Genomic DNA, 23,776 nt, shown 5'->3' with positions numbered 1-23,776 from the left:
AGCTGGGGTTGTTCAGCCTGGAGAGGAGAAGGCTCCAGGCAATTTCCAGTACCTGAAGGGATGACAATAGAGCTGGAGAAGGACTTTTTACAAGGGCATGGAATGCTAGGACAAGAGAGGAATGGCCTTAAGCTGAAGGAGGATCAGTTTAGGCTCGATGCTACAAAGAAATTCTTTACTGTGAGGGTGGTGATGCACTGGCAAAGGTTGCCCAGAGAAGCTGTGCGCACCTCATTTCTGGAAGTGTTCAAGGCCAGGCTGGATGGGGCTTTGAGCAACCTGGTCTAGTGGGAGGCACCCCTGTCCATGGTGTAGGGTTTGGAACAACCCAAGCCATTCCATGACACTAAGCCATACCTGCTCCATGGCTGCAGCTGGCTCTTCCCTGACAGGCCTCCCCGGCAAGGTCAGCTGCTGCCAAAGGAGGAGTTTTGGTACCGACTGGACTCTGCAGGGAGCACCTAAGGGGCAGACCCAGAGCCTGCCTGAAACCTTTTGGTAACAGTAATTCCAAGTTTCATACCTCTGCAATTAGGACTAACTTGTTCCAACAGTATGGACTGTTGCAACAGTCAGGTTTCAGCCTGACAGGGCTCTGTGCTGCTGGGAGTGGGTTTCCCGCAGTGAAGGCCGCAGAAGGGGCTCCAGCCTGACATCCCAGCCCTGGAGAGGCAGCGTTCAGTCCTGTAGACATTTTCCAGATCGCTGGTTGTACACGGAAATATCCAGGGCCGCCCGGGCAGGGCGGGATGTTGGAGGAGGCGGCTGCAAGGCTGCGAAGGTGTGAGCAGGAAAGGAGCCGGCTGTAAACACAGGTTCATTTTGCAATGGTTGAGGCGTTTGGGTAACACCGGGTGTCGTGCGTCTTGCTGCTAATTCGAGGCTCGAAGATGCTGTTGGAGCTCTTCCAGAGGGTGAGGAAGGTCCTGCTCACGCCAGCGCGGTTCTTCCCGGCGGGGAGTGGAGCGCTGCAGCTCCGGGCCCGCCCTCCGAGCTCCTCGGGGTGGTGCCGGCGGCGTCGGCGCGGCGGGCCAGGAGCGGGGATGCTGCTGCTGCTGCCTCTCCTGCTGCTGCCGCCGGTGCTGGCCGAGGGGCACCGGGCGGCGATGCTGCGGATGGGGCTCCGGGACAGCCCCCGAGGGGAGGTGAGCCCGGCTTTCCTCTCCCTCACCCTGGATGCCAGCCTCGCCCGGGACCCGCGCTATGTCGCCTTGCTCAGGTGAGTGGCCTCTCGCCCAGCTGGGCAAAGGGGAAAGGGTCTTCGGGGGGAGGAGCGGGACATCCCGGCAAACGCGCTGCGGAGCGAGCTGGGGGGAACGGGGAGTCCCTCACCCCTAGAAATGGGGTCGGGGAGAGGCTGCTGGATCCCGTCTGCTTCGGGGCTCACGAATTCCGTCCTCCCAGGGCAGAAGGCGGTACCTTCCCCAGGTGCCAGCCGCGCCGGCCCCTTTGTGCTCGGGGAAGGAGGGGCTGGCATAGGGGGATGCAGGGAAAACTCAGCTCGAGAATTAGCCTGGTAGAGGAGCTGCTTTGCCAGCAGAAAAAAAAAAAAAAAAAAAAAAAAAAAAAAAAAAAAAAAAAGGGAAGGAAACGGACGGAATTGCGAATTGCGGTTGTTTGCCCTCGAGAAATGGAGGCTTCAGGGTGTCCTTATCGCCCTCCGCAAGCACCGGAAAGGAGGTTGTAGTGAGGTGTGGGTCAGCCTCTTCCAGCTAACAACTGACTGGAAGAGAGGAAACGGCCTCAGCTGTACCAGGGGGGCTTCAGATTGGATATTAAGAAAAATTTCTTCACTGAGAGGGTAATCATGCATTGGAACAGGCTGCGCAGGGAAGCAGATGGTGGAATCACCATCCGTTAAAGTGTTCAAAAAACGTGTGGATCCTCCAGTCCTGCTTTCCTACTACTTGCACGTTTTTGTCCTCACTGAGCTGGTGAGAAAGGTGTCACCGGCTTTACTGGAAAGTGCTCAGGTCTCCAACATCCAGCCCCATTTGCACACCTTGGGGTTCAGCCTGAGGCCAGCCCTGCCACCATGAGGAGCAGGAAGTACTTGGTGGCCTCTAATCTGCTGTTTGTCACCACGGAGCAGATAGCGCCTAACATGCCCAGTGCCCTCCAAAGCCTTGTGGCTTCCCCCAGGGAAGGCTGGCTGTCAGGTGCTGCACATCCTGTATGGAATGTGAACAAGTCACAGTCATGTTCTTTTGTACACCTGCTTTGATAGAGTTAACACCTGTCCCAGCAGGGACTCTTAATCTCCCTTGGGTACAAAGGCAATTGCTTTGGCAGTTGTGATGGAAGCTGGGACTGGTGATGTAAAGTCAGTTTTGTGCTCAAATTCTCACAGGACATTTATGTTGGTGCTGCACAAACAAAACCTAAAAATCTAGGGGAGGAGGATGTGTAGGATGAAAAAAACCAAGATTGTTTTAAAGTTTTGCCTTACTTTGCCCCCAGGATTTGGCTCCCTGCTGATGTTCCCTCAGGTATGTTCTCCCCTTGTTGCCCATTAGACGCTCTCCTGACTCACTTGGCCATCAGCATCCCTTTTGTACAGTGCAGAGGGCTGGAATGCAGATCCCAGTAAGCCATCAGGAATTCCTTGAGGCTACTGGGTAGCCCCAGGTCACTTACTGCAGCATGTTCCTCAAAGTGCTTGCCATGTCTGTCTACCCTCTACACAGTCTGCATAAATATAGTGGTTTCCTATTTCTTGGCATTCCCTCCTCAGCAACTCCAAGCTGCGTGCCCTGGCAACGGCCCTGTCCCCAGGTTTCCTGAGGTTTGGTGGCACTGAGACAGACTTTCTTATCTTTGATCCCAACAAGGATTCAACCTCAGAAGAAAAAATCCTCTGGGAATTTCAGGCACAGCAAGGTAAAGTGGGCATCAGCTTCTCAGACTTGAAACCATCCTGGATTTTGGAGGGTCTTTGACACAGGCTGAGGATGCTGCAAGGGCACAGCAGCAGCACTGGGGACCCTCCACAGTCTCAGTATTGCTATCATCCATGGAGAGGAGACCTGTGGACTTTCAGCATGGTTTTTGGGAAGAGCTGTGCCAGCTGTGGGAAATTGAGAAAGGATGTAGGGGAACTTGTATCCTCTCTGGCATCTCCTGAGACTCTCCCTTTGCTGCCCTCTGCTCCCTGCAGCAATCTTGGGAGTTCCCTCACTATCTGGAAGATGGTCGAGTTCAGCTCAGAAGCTGTGGCTTCATTATGAAAATTAAGGAACAGATGGAAGAAATAACCTGAGGACAACAGAGCGTTCAATCTCTCTCCTAAAACCAGAGAGCTTGGCTGGGGGTGTAGCCTTGCCCTCCTGTTGCTTTGACAGGGCAAATGCAAACCTGATGGAGCCCTGTCAACTGTGTGAGCTTGGTATTTTCTCTTTGAGCTTAGCAAAAGTGTCAAGAGGTGTTTCAAATGAAAAAAATCCTGTATATTCCTGTGGCACGTAGCACAATTGTGCAATCCTACATTACTGTACAACCAGTGATGCTCAGTTTTGAAGTCAAGTGGTACTTTTCCCTCATAGCACTTTGCTAAGTAGCCACTTCCTGTGACTCTGGCTCATGCCTTCTTCTCTGGTTATGGCCTGTTCCTGGTTTGCATGCCAAGAAAAAACATAAGCTTTGAAGGAAATGTGTCTTATGGCTCCGCCAGCGAGCCATGTGGGGAAGTTGCACTTTCCCCTGCATGAGATGGCCAGTGCAGGAAGCATTGCCCTGTTCCTGCCACACCATTGCATGCCAGGCTGGCTTATCTGCTCCTCAAGCATCGCAGCCTATGCTTTGTCAGCTCACTGGAACAAGGGTTTGCTGGCTGTTGTGGTGAGGAGTTAATTCCTATCAACCTCCTTCTGTCCTACAGAGGCTTGTGGCTGGAGGCCTGCATTTGCTGCTGTTGAGAAGGTGCTGCTGGCCCAATGGCCCAGCCAGGAGAAGCTGATTCTTGCTGAACAGAACCGGAAAAAGCACAAAAACACCACCATTACAAGTAAGACTTAAACAGGGGGATGCAGTTCTCTGCCCCACAGTTAAAGGGCCATAGGCTATTAGGAGCTGAAACCACTGAAAAAGAAATACTTCACCCACTTTGAAAAATAATCAGAGAACTCTTTTTCTACTGTTTGCCATCCCACATTTAATAGCATTCAGCTGCAGGGGTTGGGAGGTTCTCAAAGCTCGCAAGATGTGTAGTGAGGCCTGACCTCTTCTGTGTGGCTGGGAAAGTTTGGCACATCTGCAGCATCAGGCTAACTAAATACAGGCAGTACAGATTGTTGCTTGGCCAGAGCTCAACTACCATGCTCTAACCTTGAGATAAACCCCCCTCCTTTCTCCTCTGTGCAGAAAATACACTGGATATTCTCTACAGCTTTGCAAACTGCTCAGGGTTTCACCTGATCTTTGGACTGAATGCCTTGCTGCGGAAAGGTGGCTTGCAGTGGGACAGCTCAAATGCCCAGGCACTGCTGGACTACTGTGCTTCCCAGAGGTACAACATCTCCTGGGAACTAGGGAATGGTAAGTGCTTGTTGGCCAGAGCAGCTGTCACCTAGAAAAGTACCACCGGAGGGTGTGGGCTACTAACTTTGGATATTTTGGATGATGGCACATCAAGGCAAGGTGATGTTTTATAAAGAGACATTAAGGTTTTAATTTGCAGGGGGATTTTACAAAAAGGCAAAATGAAATGATTAAATTGAGATGATTTTGCTGCTCCTATCAGGGCTTTGAGATGAGGTGAACAGTCCCCCATAAGGTGCAGGATGTGACCTATGGCTGGGACAGAGTCCTGGAGAGCAGCATGCTGTATCCCCCAAGCTTTTGGTTTCATGCTCACCTTCAAATATTCCACCCACACTATGCCAGATCAGGTGAAGCCTTAGGAAACTGGTGCTTCCCATGTGAATGGAACTGCCCTATTTTGTGCCCCAGAAATAGAGTGGGGTGTTGATGTGCATGTGTCTTCCTCAGAGCCCAACAGCTTCAGGAAGAAATCTGGTATCCACATTGATGGCTTCCAGCTGGGGCAAGATTTTATTCACTTACGCCAACTGCTGAATAACTATGCCCTCTATCAGCATGCCAAGCTCTATGGCCCTGATGTTGGGCAGCCCCGAAAGCACACGCGGAGACTGCTCAGAAGGTAGGAGTGTGAGGTTCCAGCAGCATTCCCTGGAGTGGGGCAGGTGTGGAGAATTGTGGCTTGTCTCCCCCTATATGCAGGAGGCATGAAGAGGCTTTAAGGCAGGGGTTGAACAATTTTTTTTACCTTGACAGATGACAATTATAATCTTACCTGCATGCTTGAGTTCAAGGCCTGAATACTCAGCCAGGTAAAACTCAGCTGCTGGAAGTACATCAGTGGTCCACACATTTTCCCATTGAGTACTGGCTCTAGGGTTGTGCTAACAAGGACTTTTAGCCCAAAAAACACCCACATGTTATACAAAGGTCAATTCATCCTGCCAGCAACCTGCTGAGGAAGCCAGGCTGCCCAAAGCCTGCTTAAAAGCCACGGCAAGCCTGGCCCCCAGGCATTCACCATCAGTACTGCCAGCTGTGGGGAGAGGGGAGGGCTGTACATGGCATTGCACTAGTGGGAGGGCATGACTGGTACTGCTAATCCCCCATCCTCCACCATTCCCTCTGGTTGCAGCTTCCTGAAATCGGGAGGGAAGGTGATCGACTCTGTCACATGGCACCAGTAAGTACCATTTGGATACCACTGTCACTCTGATTACTGCCTCATTTTCTTTAAAAAATGTCAATTTGAACAGAATTATCAATCTCAACAGAAAAGAGTGGGGTGAAATGCCCCTTTTGACAGTTTCTCAGGGGCCTCTCCACAAAGTTCTGTGTTCAGAAAGGAGATGAACTGAGGGAGAACATTACAGAAATGCTGAAGCCTCCAAAGGGTCTACTTGGTGCAGAGACCCAAAAGCAGTGGTAGGGGTTTGTCATGGGGAATGCAACATGTGCAAGATGATAATTTTTTTTGCTCTATTTATGTCTAGTTGATATGAAGAAAAAGCCCTGTAGGTCTGGCTGACCCCTGTCCACGGAGAAGTGCCAGCACCTCCTCCTGCTCCCTTGAGTTTTCTCTTGGAGTAATTTCAGGCTCTGTGTGGGTAACTCACCCTCAGATCCCACATGCAGTGCAAACAGCACTGGCACCTGGCCCTTTGCTCCTGTGCAGTGACTTTGATTGGTAGGTTTAAAGTGCTCACAGTGACAGTGGAGTAAACTGGCCTCAGGGCCATGAACTCCACATGTTTGAAAGTCATTTCCATGTGGAGGCAGTTTTCTTTTCAGAGTCAAAAGCAGGACATGACATGCAGCAGTCAGACAACAGTGAGAAAAGATGTACATACTCATTTTTTATATATATGTACACATACTTCAATTATCTATGTATTTTGAGCTGCTAGAAAGGCATGAAACATGTCCTTTCCCCTTCCTGGGCTGTTGTTAACTCATTTAGGATTATCAGGTTTTAGCTTCCTCTTGTGGCTGGAAGGCTTCAGCTGTTTTTGGTCAGACTGAGTGATAGCAGGATGAACTGCAAAAACCACCATTCCAATTTATTTGGACAAACAAGACTTAAAAGCTCTTCTGCTCATGGTGGAGGGCACCATTTACGCCATAGGGATGCCCATATTTCAGCTCCCTCCAAGTGGCCAAAATATTCCAGCAGATGGACAGATGCTGTGAGCTGATATTTTTAATATATAACTTGATAGAGTAAAGCAAGTAATCACATAGACTCCTCAACAGGAGAAGACTTACAGAAGCTGGCTCTTGGTGATGTTTTCCTTATTCTTAATAAATAGATGCAAACAAACCTATTACTTCTGCTGGTGGATATTTCTGTGATATCCTGACTCCACTGAGGTAATTATATCTTAAAGTCCCTTAAATACAAGTGACAGACCTACACATTTGGAAACAAAAAATTAAAAAGCACTGGACAGAAAAATCATGCTGTGGATAAATGTACCTATCAACTGAACACTTTTAGTGGTGTTTTGTACCACTGGTGGTATTACTCCCTAATTTTGTCTATGTTTTTTCCCCGATTTTCAGTTACTATGTGAATGGACAGAGTGCAACAAGGGGGGATTTCTTGAGCCCTGAAGTGTTGGACACCTTTGCCACAGCCATATATGAAGTCCTGGAGGTGCCTTGTCCTGTTCAATTATTCCCATGTTCAGTTTCCAGGGGGTTAACAGAATCCAAAATAAAGCACTACTTCTTACTAGCAATAGACAGGGATACTCAAAGCTTGAGTTCTGCTGACATTGTATATTAAAAAAATAAAATTAAAATTAATGATACTAACAACAAATGAGCTCCAACTGTTTGCTATGCAGCAAACATGATGCCAGGTGCATCACACACCTACAACATTCTCATTTATTGATAGAGTAATTACTCAGGGATGTAATTTATAGTTATCCCATCCCCCCAATGCTTTTTTTTTTCTTTTTTTTTTCTGAGATCCTGACAGCATTATAACTTAGAATATAGCACTACTTAGCATAAGAAGAACTACGGGACCTGAATTTTAGTGATGTTTGTTCTGTTTTATATAGGTAGCAAGTTTGGGGTTTTTTCAGGCGGGAATGTAAATCTACTTCTAGTCCTTTTGATCCAAATTTCTGTGACATCCCATCTCAGAGTGTTATCCCTTAAATGTAAACATCCTAAGTAAGCCTTTGACTAAAACACAAAATATTTTTAATTTCAGTAGCCAAAAAATTAACTGCTGTCTCTTTCTCTTCTTTCCTAATGCCGCACTGGCCAGATTGTTGGTCAGACTGTGCCGGACAAGAAGGTGTGGCTGGGAGAGACGAGCTCTGCCTACGGAGGAGGAGCTCCCAGATTGTCTAACACTTATGTTGCCGGTTTTATGTGAGTACTGTGTCCCAGATATGGGGAAATTATGCATTTTGACAGCTGAATGGGGCTGCCCCACAGGAGAAATGTGGCCTCCTCAGGCTTCCTGGGGAGTGGGAGCAGTTTTTTTCCATCCTATAAGACATGATGACTTTTTATCAGGGCATGGTGGGCCAGCAAGTCAAAGTCTGATAATGACAGGCAACCTTGTTGTTGGTGTGATGATTTCTCTCAGCCTTCAGACCCTTGGCCAGTTCAGGAGAACCTGCTGTCACTCCTTGTTTCCACCACCTACAAAGAGGGGAATGGAGCAACTGTTCCCACCAACTTGGACTTCAAGGGGTGGACTGAAATTATTTTTTCATGTAATCAATGCAAGACTTGAAATTAGTTGTGTGCTTTTAAGGAAGTCAGCATCACTCACTAAGTTTTGTTTTCCTGCTTCCCGATCTGGTTTGAGAGGGGCAACAGAGTACTGCTGAGGTCAGCACTTTCATCTGCATGATATTTGCCTCATTTTTTGGCAGGTGGTTGGACAAACTCGGGCTTTCAGCCAGGCAGGGGATTGATGTGGTAATGAGACAGGTTTTCTTCGGGGCAGGGACCTATCACCTGGTGGACGCCAACTTTGAGCCTTTGCCGGTATGTAAACACCCCCTGAATGCACCTCTGCCCAGGCAGCTCTGGCTGTGGAGGGACAAGTCAGCTATTTTAACAACACCTTTTTTTGCTTGGATGGTCACAGGTATCCTTGCACCTAAAGCTATCTCATGTTCCACTACAGGTTAATGTATTATTACATATATATGTATGCACACTAGATATTTACTCCAGTTGCAGGGGTGCAGCCAGTCTTTAGCACAGCAGAAACTGATTCGTGGGACACGATGCTCTGGTTTGTACATAGAAGCTCCTGGATCTCACAAGGTTTTTCTGGATGGCCTGTTTTGGTTTGACTACTCCTCAGCTGAGTGATGTGTAGTTTATAAACAGCAGGAAAAGGAGATATTAAAATCAATTATATTCCATGTGAAAACCAGGCCACCATGAAGTCAACACTCAAGTGTTATAGGTCATGAGCATATTCATCCTACAGTTGTGGCTGAAGGATAATTAAATTGAAATATACATTTAGCAGAGTTTGATTTATTAGGAAATATACTTTGCTGTGATGAAACTTCATTATATGAACTATACATTGTTCTTGCAGAAACGGCACATTTCTTTGTACTACCAGCACTTAGATTGGGGTGAGAGGACAGCATCTTCCTTTTTAGATTTCCTCTCATTTTTCTGCTTCCAAATTGTAATTTTCACTGGTGGTCATAGAGCCAGCCTAAAAGAAAATCCAGCATACAGGGATTTTCCATCCTATTTGCTCAGCTGCTTCCTTTGCCAGAGGCTGCATCATCAGGCTCGTGACTCTGGGCTTTTCATTCCCTCATTTAAATAGATTTAATTTGGACTGAAACTGTGTGCCCTTTTCCTCACCTACAGACAGTACAGATGTTAACCAAGCCAATAATGCTTCAGAGGCAGGGAAATCCAAACCCAGCTGTAGCTAGCTGGGAAATGAGGAAGCATATCAGTGTCAGAAGGTTGCATTTCCTTGCAGAGGGATACAGAATGAAGGCTGATAGCAAAAGTAACTTCCTGGGCTTGTGGTGAGTCAGAGGAGAAACACAATGGTTTTCCTCCTAAGAAAACCTCAAAGACCAACAAATGAGCTGGGAGAAGCTCTCTGAAAGCCAGGAAAGACCTGGAAAAAATGAGTCTGCACTGGGCATTGCCCTGCTCTGAGGCATCATCCTGGAGTGTCAGAGGATACATTTGTGACTCAGATTTAGAAATCAATCCTGATACCTGTTCAGAAGTACAATGTTAAAGGGGTTAAAGTCTAGGAGTTTCCTCCTGGTGCTGCACCTGTGCCTTAGGTACAACCTTTCCTGCAGGAAGGGCAGCTTACACTCCTGCACTCAGTCCCAAGGTTCTCTGTACCCGGCAGAAGGGCATTTCGAAAGCACAATCTCTCCCTGACAGAGCTCTGAGAGTTCCCTATGAAGGGGAAAATGTGTCTAAGGTACCTTCTAAACACAGCTGCTCGCAGGCAGGGCTTCCCTTTTAGCATGGTGTGTGAATTTAAGTAGATGTGAAAAGCTTGGTAAAACAAAAAGCTATGGGGAAAACCCCTTGACATGAGCTTCAAAATTAAAGTTAGATTAAGCACTGTGTGGAGCACCTGGCATGTACACAAATGTTTCCATGTGTTCTTGTGCCTCCCAGGACTACTGGCTCTCACTGCTCTACAAGAAGCTGGTGGGTACCAAGGTGCTGCAGGTCAGCCTGGCAGGAGCCAACAAGAGGAAGCTCCGTGTCTACCTCCACTGCACAAGCAGCCACAAGTAAGCCTCCAGAAAGGGAGAAATAGCCTGGAAACTGAGCCTGTGGCCACCCCCGGGCCAACAGATGCCATCTGGGACACTGCAAGGTCACATATTATTCTGATCCCCACCATCACCTTCTCTTGCCTTGCAGCCCAAAGTACAGAGAAGGGGATGTGACACTGTTTGCCTTAAACCTCTACAACGTCACCCAACATTTGGAGCTACCAGACTACCTATCGAGCAAGCATGTGGATCAGTACCTCTTACTTCCTCATGGCAAAGAGAATATTCTTTCCAGGTAAGTTGCAATTCCTCCAGTCCCTGCGGAAAGACTGTGAGTAGGCTTAGATGGTCTTTAAAACCTCACCTTATTCAATTTGCAAGGGGAAAGAAGAGGTTACCATTCATTCATCTGGGGTTTTTTCAGTAAGATCTGACTTCTGTCAAATCAGGTCTCCTAAACTCAGGCTGCTGAAAGCTTACTAAGTTATAAGGACATTTACTTGATGTTAATTTGGAAGTTTATCCTAGCAGGTGTCAGTGTTCTGGACCAGTCCTGGTTTGTTTTTTCATTTGGTTTTTTTTTTTTTTTTTTTGCACAAGCACAGGTATATTGCTTTCCCAAGTGCTAGCTCCTGATTTACAGCAACATGTTCAGACTTTGTATGTGGGTGGGATCTTTTTGTTGTCATTGTTAATGCATCCATAGGGAAAAGATCTGCTCTGTGGGCAAAAAAAAAAGAATATTAATATTTTCGGGAGAAAAAGCAATTTAAATTTGTACTTTTCAAAGCCTGTTTAGCTGTTGACCTCACTGGAAGAGAAAGAAATGTACTTTTAAATGTGCTTGTGCTACCACTCTGAAGGAGTCCTTGTAGTGGGAGTGCTGCAGATGTCTGTGTGTGTGTGTGTGTGTGTGTGTATGTGTGTGTGTGTGTGTACACACACATTCAAGGGAAGTTTGGTTTGGCTTTGGGCTGAGTTAATGTTTACACTCAGGCCCAGAGCAGTTTGTACTCGATGGCAAACAGAGCACAGCTGCCCAAACAGTCTCTCTGTCCCTCTCCAGGTCTATTGAGCTGAACGGCCGTGTGCTACGGATGCTGGATGATGAAACACTGCCAGAGCTCATGGAAAAGCCCCTTGGTCCTGGCACACTGCTTGGCCTTCCAGCCTTCTCCTACGGCTTTTATGTTATCAAAAATGCCAAAGCTATTGCTTGCATTTAAGTGGTCAACACACACACTCAGGATAAATGTAAAGCATTTGCCTAGTAGGAAATTCTAATCCTAGAAATTCACATTTCTATGACGGGATTTAATTCTGGTAAAGGATGCAAATGTTGCAGCAGTAGTACAACTGTTGGCTGGGGAAGACTAAGGTCCCACTGGGTAACTGGTACAAGGAAGATTCCAGGAGAATTATCCAGGTAGAACAAGACCAGGCAGGTGCTGGTTTTGCTCTTGATCTAGCCTGTCACTGTGCTTGAGCGTGGAACTCTTCTCCACATCATGCAGGGAGCTTCTCACATTACCTGGGGCTCTGCCTACCCAGGCACTGCAACTTCCCCTCTCCCTCCCCTTTCTGCAAGCACAGCTCCTAAAGCAGTTTCTTCAAAAGCTTGCCTTCAGAAAGGATAAGCAGAGTTTTTATTTGAGCTGTACAGCTGTGACCCCGCACTAGGTGGGGAAGCCTGAGAGGGGGTTGTGGTTGCTGAGGGTATCTTGGGCTGGAAAGTCTGGACACACAAAGCAAACCAAGGTCAGGGTGCTTGCAGGGGCAAAGGCCTTGCAGAGAAACCAGATCCTCTATTAGATTTGGGGAGACAACACACATTTTTCTCAAGCTAGGATTGTTCAGTCACAAGATGGAGCTGTGGCTCTGTGCTTTCCAAAGGCAAGTTGTTGATGCAGGAAATGCAGGCTGCTCCTGTAGGGTGGTCAACTTCTGCCATCACACACTTCTCCCCTGCATGAAAAGGAGAGGAGCCCACCAGGCCCTGGCAATAACCCTCTGTGCTCAGGAGGCTGCACAGTGAGTGCTCATGACTCTTCAACCTGCACCTCTCTGCAGGCAGTTGAGCTGCAAAGGACTTTCCTAAACCTATGCACAGGTAAAGCTCTCAAGCTCTCTCTGTTTTACACTCCCTAATGCACCCAGGTCTCTTTTGTAATGGGGAAATGGGATAGGAAAGACGCCGAGGAAGCCACTCACCCCTCAACCACCAGAGCTGCTATAGAGCATCCTGGGGACAGAAGTGCCCAGTCAGGCTGACATCCTTCCTACTGGAAAAACAGTGATTTTGGACAGAAATCCGTGTTGGTGGTGGCTTTTATCCCCAGCTGAGCCTTCCCCATGCACACCCTGTTGCAGTTGGCTGTGCCAGCAATAGCTCCCTGTGGCACACAGGCTGCTGATCTCCAGGGCAACAAAAAGCCTAGGAGAGAAGCTGAGGCCTTCTGCATATATTTATTTGCATCTACTTTTCTTGAAGGTACGTAACCCACACCACTCTCAATGCCTTATATTTATGAGCACAGCAGAGAAGAACAACCCCACATTACTGTACCTCCCTTTTTAAGCTTTAAAAAGATGCTACTAGCTACATGGGGTTTAATGCAGGGCAGGGGACCTTTTTTAATGAGATGACTTTCAAAACTGATGTACTTTTGTAGCTGTGATGAAAACCTGCACACTAAAAAGGTTATGTGTCAGTGTGTCAAAGGAGTGTGTGCATCCATGGAGCAGATGCATTCTGTGAAGGGTTATGTATCAGGGAATGACATAGATCAGAAATGAGGAAGGCTGAGTTTGTTTACATTGTCTAAGTTCCATAACAGAAGCAAAGAGAGTGTAAGATGGAAAGTCTTACATACAGTCAACACAAAGTTAATAATATATTATTATTATTATTGTAAAAATGTAAGTTGCAACTAAAACATCAAAGTTATTATTTGCCTGGTAGCTTCTTTTTAGAACTTCTCTAAAAATGTTGTTTATTCCAATGCTTGTGAGTTTTGTATTTGAAGATTTTAATTAAAGCAATTTATACCAACTTTTGGCAATCTTAATCTTTTTTAAGACTCCTTTTTGACATGCTGATACCAGGACACTCCCTACTTTTCTTTTGGTCATAACTACCTGTGCTGCTTTTTATTATCAATAAGAGTACCCAAGTACACAAAAATGAAAGAAATCCTACACAGGTTGGTGTGTTTTAATTGTGTTTGCCAACCAGTTCAGAAGCCGTCCACCCACTGTGACTCAGATGTGATACATGCGCTGCTGACTGGCACACAGGAACTGTCAGGAGGGGCCCCGGGATGTTTGTGCATGCAAATGACAGCTGCTGCCAACCATGTCTCCTCTCTGAGCCCTGTTCTTGATGGTGGGGAGGGGAGGTTTGATTTACAGCTCAGTAACTACCTTTCTCTTTACAAAGTACTGCACATCAAGCTAATAGCTACTGTTAGCTCTACACAAACAGAGCAAGAGGGATAAAAGTGAAGGGACTGGGAAAGATGCTGGATCCCAGCACTCCAAGGAAGCTATGGTCTGAAACAGACATGAACATCACCCTCACAGGACCAATGCCTGCCCCACCCTTATCTCTGGGGCTTTTATTCCTCCGTGAATGTCGTAAACCTCGGGGGACTGAATCGCATTCATATTTCACTTCCTCCTGCTAGTCAGCATCTTGGGAAATTAAAGTTCAAAATGGTTTCCATTGTTTTCTACCAATGTGTGAGTCATTCAAGCTGAAGGAACTGTATAATGCAAAAGAATTTATACTCTAGAGGGACAATGAACTCCCCAAGGAATCTTTTAGCAGCAGATCTGAGGACACAGACACTGAAACCATGCCATGAAAAGCAAAGGTTTTATGGTTCTGTCCTCTGTTCTCTGGTTTGTGCAATAACTCATTGGTTGGTGCTATGACCCTGAAGGTGAGGTAACTGAGGTTCTTGTTAATGGGTCCCTTGGGGTAGAGAAGAGTGAAATGACACATGAATGACCAGTGTTTATGTATAGCAGAATTTAATTTAGAACTATAGAAAGGAGGTATGCAGCCATTTCGGGTATTATCTATAGAAATATAACCATAGAAAATATAAAGATAGAATTTAAGAAAATATATAAGGAAAAGAAAGAGAAAGGACAAGACAGTAGGAAGATATGAAGGGAATGAGAAGAATGTGTCTTTACAAACAAACTGTGAGCATGCCTGTAGGAAAAGCTAGATGCTGATAGGTGAAAGAAGCAATGGGAGTAACCATAAATTTCAGACAGAGACTTCCTCATCTAAGGCCGTATTAAAATCCTGGACTTAGAGATACAAAGAAAAGGCGGCGGGGGGAGGGGGGGGGGGTGTGGGGTGTGTGTGCATACTAGAAGGAGATTCGTATTAGGTGATTTGGGCAGCCTGTACCTCCCAAGTACCTCAGTCAATGGGGAAAGGAAGAGGGTCATGTGGCTGGGAACGTAGGATTAAAAGAAAGCTACGTCCTCCAAAAACTTGAGAGACGTCACGAGAATGCCCATGGCCTCTCCCTTTTTTTTGGAATAAAGACAGAGGACTTCTCTGTCTCCTTTTTGGACATAAACCTCTGGTGCTGTGAATTTTTCTGCACAGATAACACCACCTGTGGACCCAGCAACTTAATTGATGCATTGAATTTTCATGTGTGATGATCGCAGTCTTGATCCATCAGGGGTGGCGGAAGCCCCTGAAACATGAAGTTCAATGGGTTAATACACAGTCTGGTTCAGGTGGGAATGCCCAGGTACCTCCCCTGCTGCTAAGCGAAGGTGGGTTTGTTACGGCCACCCGGGCTGCTCCTATGCTAGTCTGAGATTTCCCAACACACATCCCAAGCCCTCTCCTCCTCCCCTCCGGCTCGGAGAGTGCAAACCCGGCCTCAGCCAAGAGCGCGCTGCTTTTGGAACTCGCTGGTTGTTGGAATCATTAACCCCCAGCATTTCAGTCCCTCACACAGATGGTGGGAGAACTGAGTGAGCGAGGAGAAGAGACACAAAGGCCGCATGGGAAATCTGATTTTTTTTCTTTTTTAATTACCTGCAGTGAGGAAAGCTCTTGGAGATGACACGAATGTTAAGAGCGATCACGTTAAGTTTCGAGGACGAGGATTTCACTGAGAACACACCAATCCCGCCCCGCCTCAGCCCCGGCGCGGGGTGCCCAGGGCCGCCGCGCATGCGCAGTGCCGCGAGACTCCGTCCCGCCGGCAGCGGGGCGGCGCTAAGATGGCGGCGGTGCTGCTGGCGCGGTTGTGCCGGGGTGTCCCCGGGTTCCGGGACACGCTCGGGCTCCGCGCCGCCCGCCCGCCCCTCGCCGCCGCCGCCGCCGCCGCCCCGCCGCTGCTGTTCCGCCGCCCCGCCGCACCCCCGGGGCCGCGCAGCTTCTCGGCGGCCGAGCTGGTGCGCGCCGCGCCGGCCCCGCTGCAGCCGTACTTGCGGCTCATGCGCCTGCACCAGCCCGCCGGTGAGCGCGGCGGGGAGGGTCGGGGCCGCGGGCCCCCCGTGGCCTCCCGTTCCCCGCTGAGCCCGCCCGCGGGTTTTGTCTCCCCGCAGGGACGTGGCTGCTGTACCTGCCGTGTACCTGGAGCATCGGGCTGGCGGCCGCGCCCGGCTGCCTCCCGGACTGGCGCATGCTGTCCCTGTTCGGCGTGGGAGCCGTGCTCATGCGAGGGGCCGGCTGCACCATCAATGACATGTGGGACCGCGACTATGACAGACAGGTAGCGAACCATGGGGCGAGGCCGCTTACACCAGCGTGCAGGGACAGGACAAGGGGGTACGGCTTCAAATTGAAAGAGCAGGTTTAGATTAGATATTAGGAAGAAGTTCTTCACTCTGAGGGTGGTGAGGCATTGGAATAGGTTGCCCAGAGAAGTTTTAGGCCGGCCCATCGCTGGAAGTGTTCAAGGCCAAGTTAGATGGGGCTGCAAGTAACCTGGTCTAGTAAAAAGTGTCCATGTCCACAACACGAGGGTTGGAATGAGGTGATCTTTAAGGTCCCCTTCCAACCCAAGCCCTTCTGTGATTCAGAGAACCAAGCATGTTCCCATTCATCTCCATCATCACAGAATCAACAGAATTTTTAGGGTTAGAAAAAGGATCTCAGGAGATGATCTAGCTCAACCCCCTTGCCAAGGCCAACTCACCTAGAGCAAGTTACACAGGAACGCATCCAAATGGATTTTGAATGTCTCCAGGGAGAGAAACTCCACTTAACACATGCTGTTTTTTCTCAGCCATGCACCAAGGATTCTAAGGGCACTGAAGTACATGAACATCACTAGTGATTCCTTGATGAGTGCAGGCTCCAGCTTCAGGAATTCCTCCATGTTTCTGTCTGAGATGCACGCAATTAATTTGTTTACACTTCCTCCAAAAACAGTAGAAAGTATTTTATTTCTCTGTCCAGGACTGTAGTATGTCTTCTAGAATACTGACCTCTGTGTGAGATAAAATACATGCTGTTGTTTGCTTTAGGCAGGACTTGAACAAGTTTATTTTTCAACCTTGTTTTGCACCATAGAACAAACCAAGTAACATATTTTTGCTACACTTGCTAGTGACAATCTATCCAAGAATGACTTTTTTTCTCCCTAATTTTAGGAGCAGCATTTCCTTTTATTGTTGTATTTTTAATTTTGGCTGTTCAGAGTATCATGCCCAGCCCTGAGCTAATCTCCTTCTGTTATGTTGTATGTTTTCATTTATCATCTCCCATTTGTTCAGAAGAGGGAAATAAGTAAAAGGCAGTGCCCAGTGTGAGATTCTGAAACGTGCACAGGTTCAGGCTTGGAGGGAAGCATCCTGGTGATGCTGTTTGCTCCTCCTGGTTTTTTTCAGATTTGATGTGGGGATGTGATAAGTAAGAGGGAATTTCAATATAATGGTTTAATTTGTGCGTTATGTGATGTGGTCAGATAGAAAGTTTTAAAAATTGCCTTCACACCTTTTTCTGGGGTACCTTAAAAGGCTTCCTTCAGCACAGGTGCCATAGAGGCCAGGCCAACAGCAGGAGTTGGTTGGTGTAGGTGATGGTGGTTTGGGGTTTAGATTGTGTGTTACTGATTATTTGGGACATACTTTCTTTAAGTGAAGCATCCCATGTTTGGTTGCACTGTGCAGTGGAATTGGTCACAGGTATGTTAAGTGGATGTTTACTGCTCCAAAAACAGTATTTGATGTCAGCATAGCCTGATGGCAGAGGGGAGAACAAGCTAAAAGGGTTTATTTAAATTCACATTATTCAAACATAGGCAAGATACTTTTTATGTACAGAATATTCTGTAAAAGTTGGCTTTTGAACCTCATTGAATAGACTTGACACCATTTTCATCAACATGCACAATTTTATGGAATTGTTAGGTTGAAAGGCACCTCTGGAGATCATCCAGTCCAACCTGCCAAGGCAGGGTCACCTGGAGCAGGTGACACAGGAACATGTTCAGGTGGGGTTTGGAATGTCTCCAGAGAGGGACACTACACAATTTCCCTGGGCAGCCTATTCCAGTGCTCTGCCACCCCCAGTGTAGAGAAGTTCTTCCTCATGTTGAGGTGAAATTCAGTCATTTGGAGTTTTTTTGGCGTTGGTAACCTTTGGCAAGCGTTCACCATTTATTTTAACTTTTTTCTGTTACAGGTTTCTTTCTTCAGTTTACCTTGTATGATTTCTTGCTCCAGACAGAGTTTCTAAACTCCACTGTATCCCAGTTGGGATTAAATGTCTTTTCACAGCTATTAACTCCACATCAATGGGACTGGATTCTGAAAATGCCATTAGAGAGAAACAAAAGCAAACAACAGAATTAGGACCTTTTCGTTTCTCTTCAGAAAATAGGAAAAAAACATTGTAAATTGCCCATCAGTTACAGATGTACCTAGTGGTAATATTTTTTCCATTTTTTAGGTTGCAAGGACAGCAAGCAGACCCCTGGCAGCTGGAGATATCTCGACTTTCCAGTCCTTGGTTTTTCTCGGGGGACAACTCAGCCTGGCACTCTGTGTGCTTCTGTGTCTGAATTACTACAGGTGATGTATGAGTTATCTTTTGGTTTTTAAAGTCTGGTTCTTGGTCCTGAGTTAAGCACAGAGATGTTGAGTAGAAAAGGTGTTGGGGTCAGAGGGAGGATGTTAATAGTCATGGAATTGTAATTGAAAGGAAAGAATTAGATCAGTACCGTGTACAGCTCCTGCAATGCTGCACTACGTCTACTGATCTTTAGCCTGGCAAACAATAATTCTCTTGGTACTTTTTACAGTATCATTCTGGGAGCATCCTCTTTATTCCTTGTGATCACCTACCCTCTGATGAAGAGAATAACATACTGGCCACAGCTAGTTTTAGGTGAGATGGAAAGATTTTCTCTCTTTTTTTAATTTCAGGTGTAGTTTTTGGGGTGTTTTACAAGTTAGTACTTGAGCTTTAGCAATCTGACTTTTTATAACTTTATATCAAAGTAGAAATACTTTACAGACAAAGCTCTGTTGGGGCACAAGCTTCTTAATTTATGACAGGCACTGGAGTTGATGTGTGGCTTTGGGGTTGGATTTTTTTTGTTATTAGAAATCAGTTCCTTGTTTTGATGCAGTGATAGGAGGTAGAAGAGTAGGGTGGAAATAAACATTTGTCGTTTGAGAATGAGCTGTAGTTTCGCAGTTATTTCAAAACCCTTCTCAAATACAGATTTGTCTGTACAGCATTTCAGTCTTCAGCTTCTAAAATAACTCCTGAACAGATACTGATGGTGCTTGTATTTTGGGTTGAGCTACTAAAACATACCTGTGTATATTGGCTCTCACATTCCAGCTGTCTTCAGCTTCGATTTTAACCAAAAATTGTCATTTTCAGGCTAGAAGTACCATAGTTGGCTGCTGTGTACTGTTTTGCAGCCAGTTATCCTGACATGTTTTGTTACACTGACACCTGAGCATTTTACCTTCAGACCTGTTGTTAGAGTATTCTGGAATAGTTCTGTGCAAATGTTTCCCTACACTAATGAAGTCAAACTCAAATTAGGGAAAAATGTGTGGTATATGTATTTTTTCTTGAATGTCCACAGTCTTAAGTGTCAAATTATTTATATTTATTACCTGCCTGAAAGTAAGTGGTAGAAAAATAGAGATGTTGGTATTATACAAAAGGTTGCTGATAAATTGTATTTAATTGCTGCTGGCATTCTTGTAACTTCTATTTTTTTTAATTCTCCTAATGTTTTTAGGATTTACATTTAATTGGGGAGCCCTTCTTGGCTGGTCTGCCATCAAAGGGTCATGTGAGTGGTCTGTGTGTTTGCCCTTGTACTTTGCTGGAGTCATGTGGACACTGGTGTATGACACCATTTATGCACATCAGGTAGGGTGACTGTGAAACCTTCCAAATACCCATGTTTAAAAGTTTGTGTGTTTCGTTTACAAATTTGTTGTCAAACAGCAGAACCAACCTCACCTCTTGCAGTTCTTCACCTGCAACTGAGCTGAAGCAGCCCCAAAGAAGTCCCAGCCCTTCAAAATTTTATTGCTGTTTGCCAAGGTTTTACAAGTCAGGTGGAAAGATGGAAGTACAATACCCTTTGTGCTCTTATGCTTTAGCATTGTGGAAATATCTTTGACATTGGTATTAACTCCTGGCTGCTAAACAGCTCTAAGACCAGCCTTCTAGTTTAAATTTTAGTGTGGGGACCTACAACCGCCCTTAAATTGGGCTCCTAGTAAGAAGTATAGAAAATTTAAGCAAGTTCTTCTTTTTTATTTTTCTTATGAAGTGGCATTGGATTATGGATTTTGTGGTAATTAATCTTTTCATTCCAGGATAAGAGGGACGACATCATGATTGGTGTGAAGTCAACTGCATTGCATTTCAAGAAGGACACAAAGCAGTGGCTCAGTGGCTTTAGCCTGGCAATGCTCCTGAGTTTGTGTGTGACAGGGATGAATTGCAACCAAACCCTCCCGTATTACTCGGCTGTGGCTGCCGTAGGGGCTCACCTGGCACACCAGGTTTGATGGATTTATTCATACTTTTTCCATGAGGAAGTTCTTACTAAGAAGTCAGAGGGCTTTTCAACTCCCATCAATTAATGAGCTACCCATGAAAAGCAGTTCCTTTAAAGAGAACTAAAGTCTTCTGACAATAAGCTTGGTCTTCTGAAGTACCTTTTGCAGACTTTTTGATTGAGGACACCTTCAGTCCTGACCACAAACAGTGGAGCACTGAGTTTCAGTTTGTTTGTAACCAAGAGAAGTGCCAGACATTAAGCTGTGATCTCAAGGAAAGGGTTTTCTTCTCACTGCCAGCAGCAGCTGCTGCTAGATCCACCTCAGTGTGCTGCAAAATACTGTGGTGTTGACTGTTCTGATTCAGTTCTTGCAGTGTCTGGCACACATAATAGCAGATGTTAACATTATAATTTTAATGCTAATTGACAGTTCTAAAGAGTTCTCTTAAAAGCAGAGAACAATCCAATTCAGTCTTGTAGTTGCATTCAAAAAAATTTAGAAATTTTTATGAATAACAGAAAGAAAGAGATTAGCTTTGTCAGTAAAGGATGCAGATAAGATCTTGTTATCTTGTTATTTCTGAATCCTAACAACTGTGTTACACAGTGTTGTAGTAAGTGACAAGTCAGTCTATTCAAAAATTGATTGCTGGTCTTGATAGGTAAGTGATGGCAGAGTATTGTGTATTGCAAGTAGTAAAACCATTGCTAGTCTGAGAAGCAAAATTTGGAATGGTAATGTGGAACTTTTTATAAAGCACATTGATCGTAATGTTGCATTTTAATGGGTGGAGCTCATGCAGGTAATGGATATTAAACATATCACTGGGTAAGAGAATCCTTGTGGTGATGTAGTCTGGCACTCAGCCACTGTTTTCAGTGACTGTGCTTGGAAATGTATGAGGAAAAGAATACTATGTCCACTGCATGATCATTTACAGTTTGAATTGTCAGAGAGCCTTTGTGCTGTAGTTTTGTCATAAATGAGAACCATTTTTAAGGATCTTTATAAGTGACGATGCAGACTAATGAGTGTAAATGTTGGGGAATTCACATCTGTGTGGACTGCCAAAGTCAAAAGAGCAGAACTGTTCTGTGTACCACAGAGTAGCTTCTTTTTGAGGAATTATTTTAATATAGTCCTGGTTAAACATTTTTATGCTTATCTTCTTGTTCAAGACTTCTGATTGTGTCCTTAACTGAGTTTAGAAAGCTGAGTAAGATGCTCGAGGATCAGGATTTCCAAGATTTCCTTGATTCACTGAATTTTTTCTGCCTGAGGCAGAACAATTTGGGTCATGATGATGTCAAATTCTATCCCTCTCAAGAAGTGTGCCAATAGAAAAATAACATCTTCTACTTTCCATGTGTTTCTGAAAGAATAGCTTAGCTGCTGTTTAGTTTAATTTGCCAGTTCAGTGTTTCAAGTTCCCAGTGTCTGAGGAGCTGACAGGTTCTTAAGGGTGTGGATCACATCATACTTGAGAAGCTTGTGAAGAGTTTTTTTGATTATTTGACCAGGACCCAGCCCTAGTTTCTCTCTACAACCACAAATGAAGCAGATTTCCTGGCGAAGGTTTCACTTCTTTCAGTCACATACTTCTTTCTATTTTGACTTTTTCAAAGGCTGAAGTGCAATGTTTGAGGTTTTTGGGGCTCCTTCTCTGTTAATCCTTTCACTCATTTTGCTCAACATTTCCTCTTGTTATCGTGCTCAACACTTTTGCACCAAATTTTGATTTTGGGAATATTTTTTCAGTAAATTTGCTCTTGCTGTACCTTGTGAGTTGGGATTTTTTTTTTTCCCACTTTTTGTTGTGACTCACAGCAGAGAGCTACCATGTGGGTAAGCCAGGCCTTCTGGCTGCTATTGCAGGTGTCCTGGTCTTTGTTTGAAGGGAATTGCATGGACTTGGCTAAGAGCAACTGGACAGAAACCAACCCTGTGTGGCAAGGCAGGGTCTGGCACTTGCTCTGGTTCGCTGCTGGCTCTCCAGTGCCTTGTCTCTACTGAAACATAGAACAACACCTTGTAGCAGAGATGGAAAAGTGCATTCATTTTTATTTAAAGTTACATTGAAGAATTAGGTGGCAACCTACTGAGGAAAATCTCAAAATTTATTTACATGCCCAGATATTTTTGCACTTTTAAGTATCAATCCAGACACACCAGTAACTGGGCTGTTTATATAGTCTTCCATTGAGATGGTCTGGGAATCATGTTCATATGAGATCCTTGACTTTTCTGCTGTATATTGAAAAGAATCTGTCAAACACAGATGCCAGTTATGCAAAAAAAAATTTAAACACAGAGTATTCCTGTTTCTTGTGGAGTTAAGGGTAGACTTTAGAGCTTAAGAATAATTTTTTGAAGTTGCAGATAATTTTGTGATGTGTAAGATATTTATGAATCTGTATAATAATAATAATAATCCTCTAATGTTATACTGTACTTTTGCAGATTTACACTTTGGACATAGACAAGCCCGAAGACTGTTGGAAAAAATTTGCTTCAAATCGTACTGTAGGAATTCTGCTCTTCATAGGGATTGTGCTTGGAAATCTGTGGAAATGAAAAGGCTTAAATGTAGAAGAGCCTTCAGAGAACAGATAGTTGAAATCACTATACTGATATTTTAGTCTAACTGAAGTGTAGATATTGTAAGAAGGAAAACCCTTGTAATATAAATATAGCTGCTTTATATTGTTTATTTATAAAAGCTGGTGGAAACGTTGTTTCTGAAATCATGCAATTTTGATAATTCTACAGTGGAAGTTTTGGTTATCTGGGAATAACTTCAGTCTACGTAGAAGCTCCAAAAAGTGAGCTCCAAAAAGCTCTGCTGGTCCTGCATAGTAGCAGCAAACTTCTGTCAAGCTCTCTAGACTGTGAACCCAAGATTTTATATGAAACAGGTGTCTGTTAGTGACAGCACGGGTAAAAATGCAAAATGATTTCTGGATGTAAATAAATAAATCTGGCTGTACATGTTTGATGGTCTGATTTATTACAAAGGTAATTTTCAGTTTGAGTTGGAGCTTGCTTCATGGAGGAGTTGCAATAACAGTTTTTCTTCTGGGATGTCTAGAAACAGTCAGGACTCTAAATGTGTGAGGTCCACAATAAGGAGTCAGTAAAGAAGTATTTAAGATTTTCTGCTCTTGCTGTGATTGCTGCAGCAGGTGCTTTCCATGGGAAAAGGACAGGCTTCTGCAAAGTTGCCTGCGCAGAGTGAGCTAAGCTTGTTTGTCAAGAGTGATTTGAACACAGACTAGTGATTTGAACAAAAACAGAGAAGCCCAGAGCTGTTGCCAAACGTGTGTGAGCAGTGGTTGACCGTGGGCTACAAATTCATCATGTAAACTGTTGACATATTTTTTTAATTCTGCTTGTTTTGACTTATGACTACCGGTGTTTTTTGTAGTCTTACAGGAAAAACCTGTTTCTAG

General features: G+C 45.3%; 2 protein-coding genes across 2 annotated transcripts; both read left to right on the top strand.

Annotated features, from left to right (window-relative positions):
• Window positions 1-875: 875 nt before the first annotated feature.
• On the top strand, window positions 876-13,350 carry HPSE (heparanase). The gene is given in 14 exon segments (XM_071431435.1): window positions 876-962; window positions 964-1,044; window positions 1,047-1,219; window positions 2,735-2,880; window positions 3,878-4,003; window positions 4,360-4,533; window positions 4,987-5,158; window positions 5,672-5,719; window positions 7,099-7,192; window positions 7,820-7,926; window positions 8,439-8,553; window positions 10,195-10,313; window positions 10,447-10,593; window positions 11,365-13,350. Coding segments are annotated over 14 exon segments (1,734 nt in total). The 5' UTR covers window positions 876-890; the 3' UTR covers window positions 11,525-13,350.
• Window positions 13,351-15,518: 2,168 nt separating this feature from the next.
• Window positions 15,519-23,320, top strand: COQ2 (coenzyme Q2, polyprenyltransferase). The gene is made up of 7 exons (XM_071431434.1): window positions 15,519-15,798; window positions 15,888-16,054; window positions 18,238-18,359; window positions 18,590-18,675; window positions 19,550-19,683; window positions 20,139-20,327; window positions 22,788-23,320. Exons 1-7 carry the CDS (start codon window positions 15,561-15,563, stop codon window positions 22,899-22,901), a joined length of 1,050 nt encoding a protein of 349 aa, XP_071287535.1. The 5' UTR covers window positions 15,519-15,560; the 3' UTR covers window positions 22,902-23,320.
• Window positions 23,321-23,776: the final 456 nt, after the last annotated feature.

The sequence above is a fragment of the Agelaius tricolor genome, unplaced genomic scaffold (genome assembly GCF_023055355.1).
Source record: "Agelaius tricolor isolate 1412-34295 unplaced genomic scaffold, bAgeTri1.0.p SCAF_8, whole genome shotgun sequence".
Taxonomy (NCBI): Eukaryota; Metazoa; Chordata; class Aves; order Passeriformes; family Icteridae; genus Agelaius; species Agelaius tricolor.
Note: the sequence above shows the minus strand (reverse complement) of the source record. Positions and strands in the feature narration are given on the sequence as shown.

Bases quoted from the DNA above. Each gene is read 5' to 3' on its own strand.
- COQ2 (XM_071431434.1), top strand. From the start codon at position 15,561: ATGGCGGCGGTGCTGCTGGCGCGGTTGTGCCGGGGTGTCCCCGGGTTC. The intron at 19,684-20,138 runs GTAGGGTGACTG...TTTTCATTCCAG, and splicing joins ACACCATTTATGCACATCAG to GATAAGAGGGACGACATCAT. The intron at 20,328-22,787 runs GTTTGATGGATT...GTACTTTTGCAG, and splicing joins GGGCTCACCTGGCACACCAG to ATTTACACTTTGGACATAGA.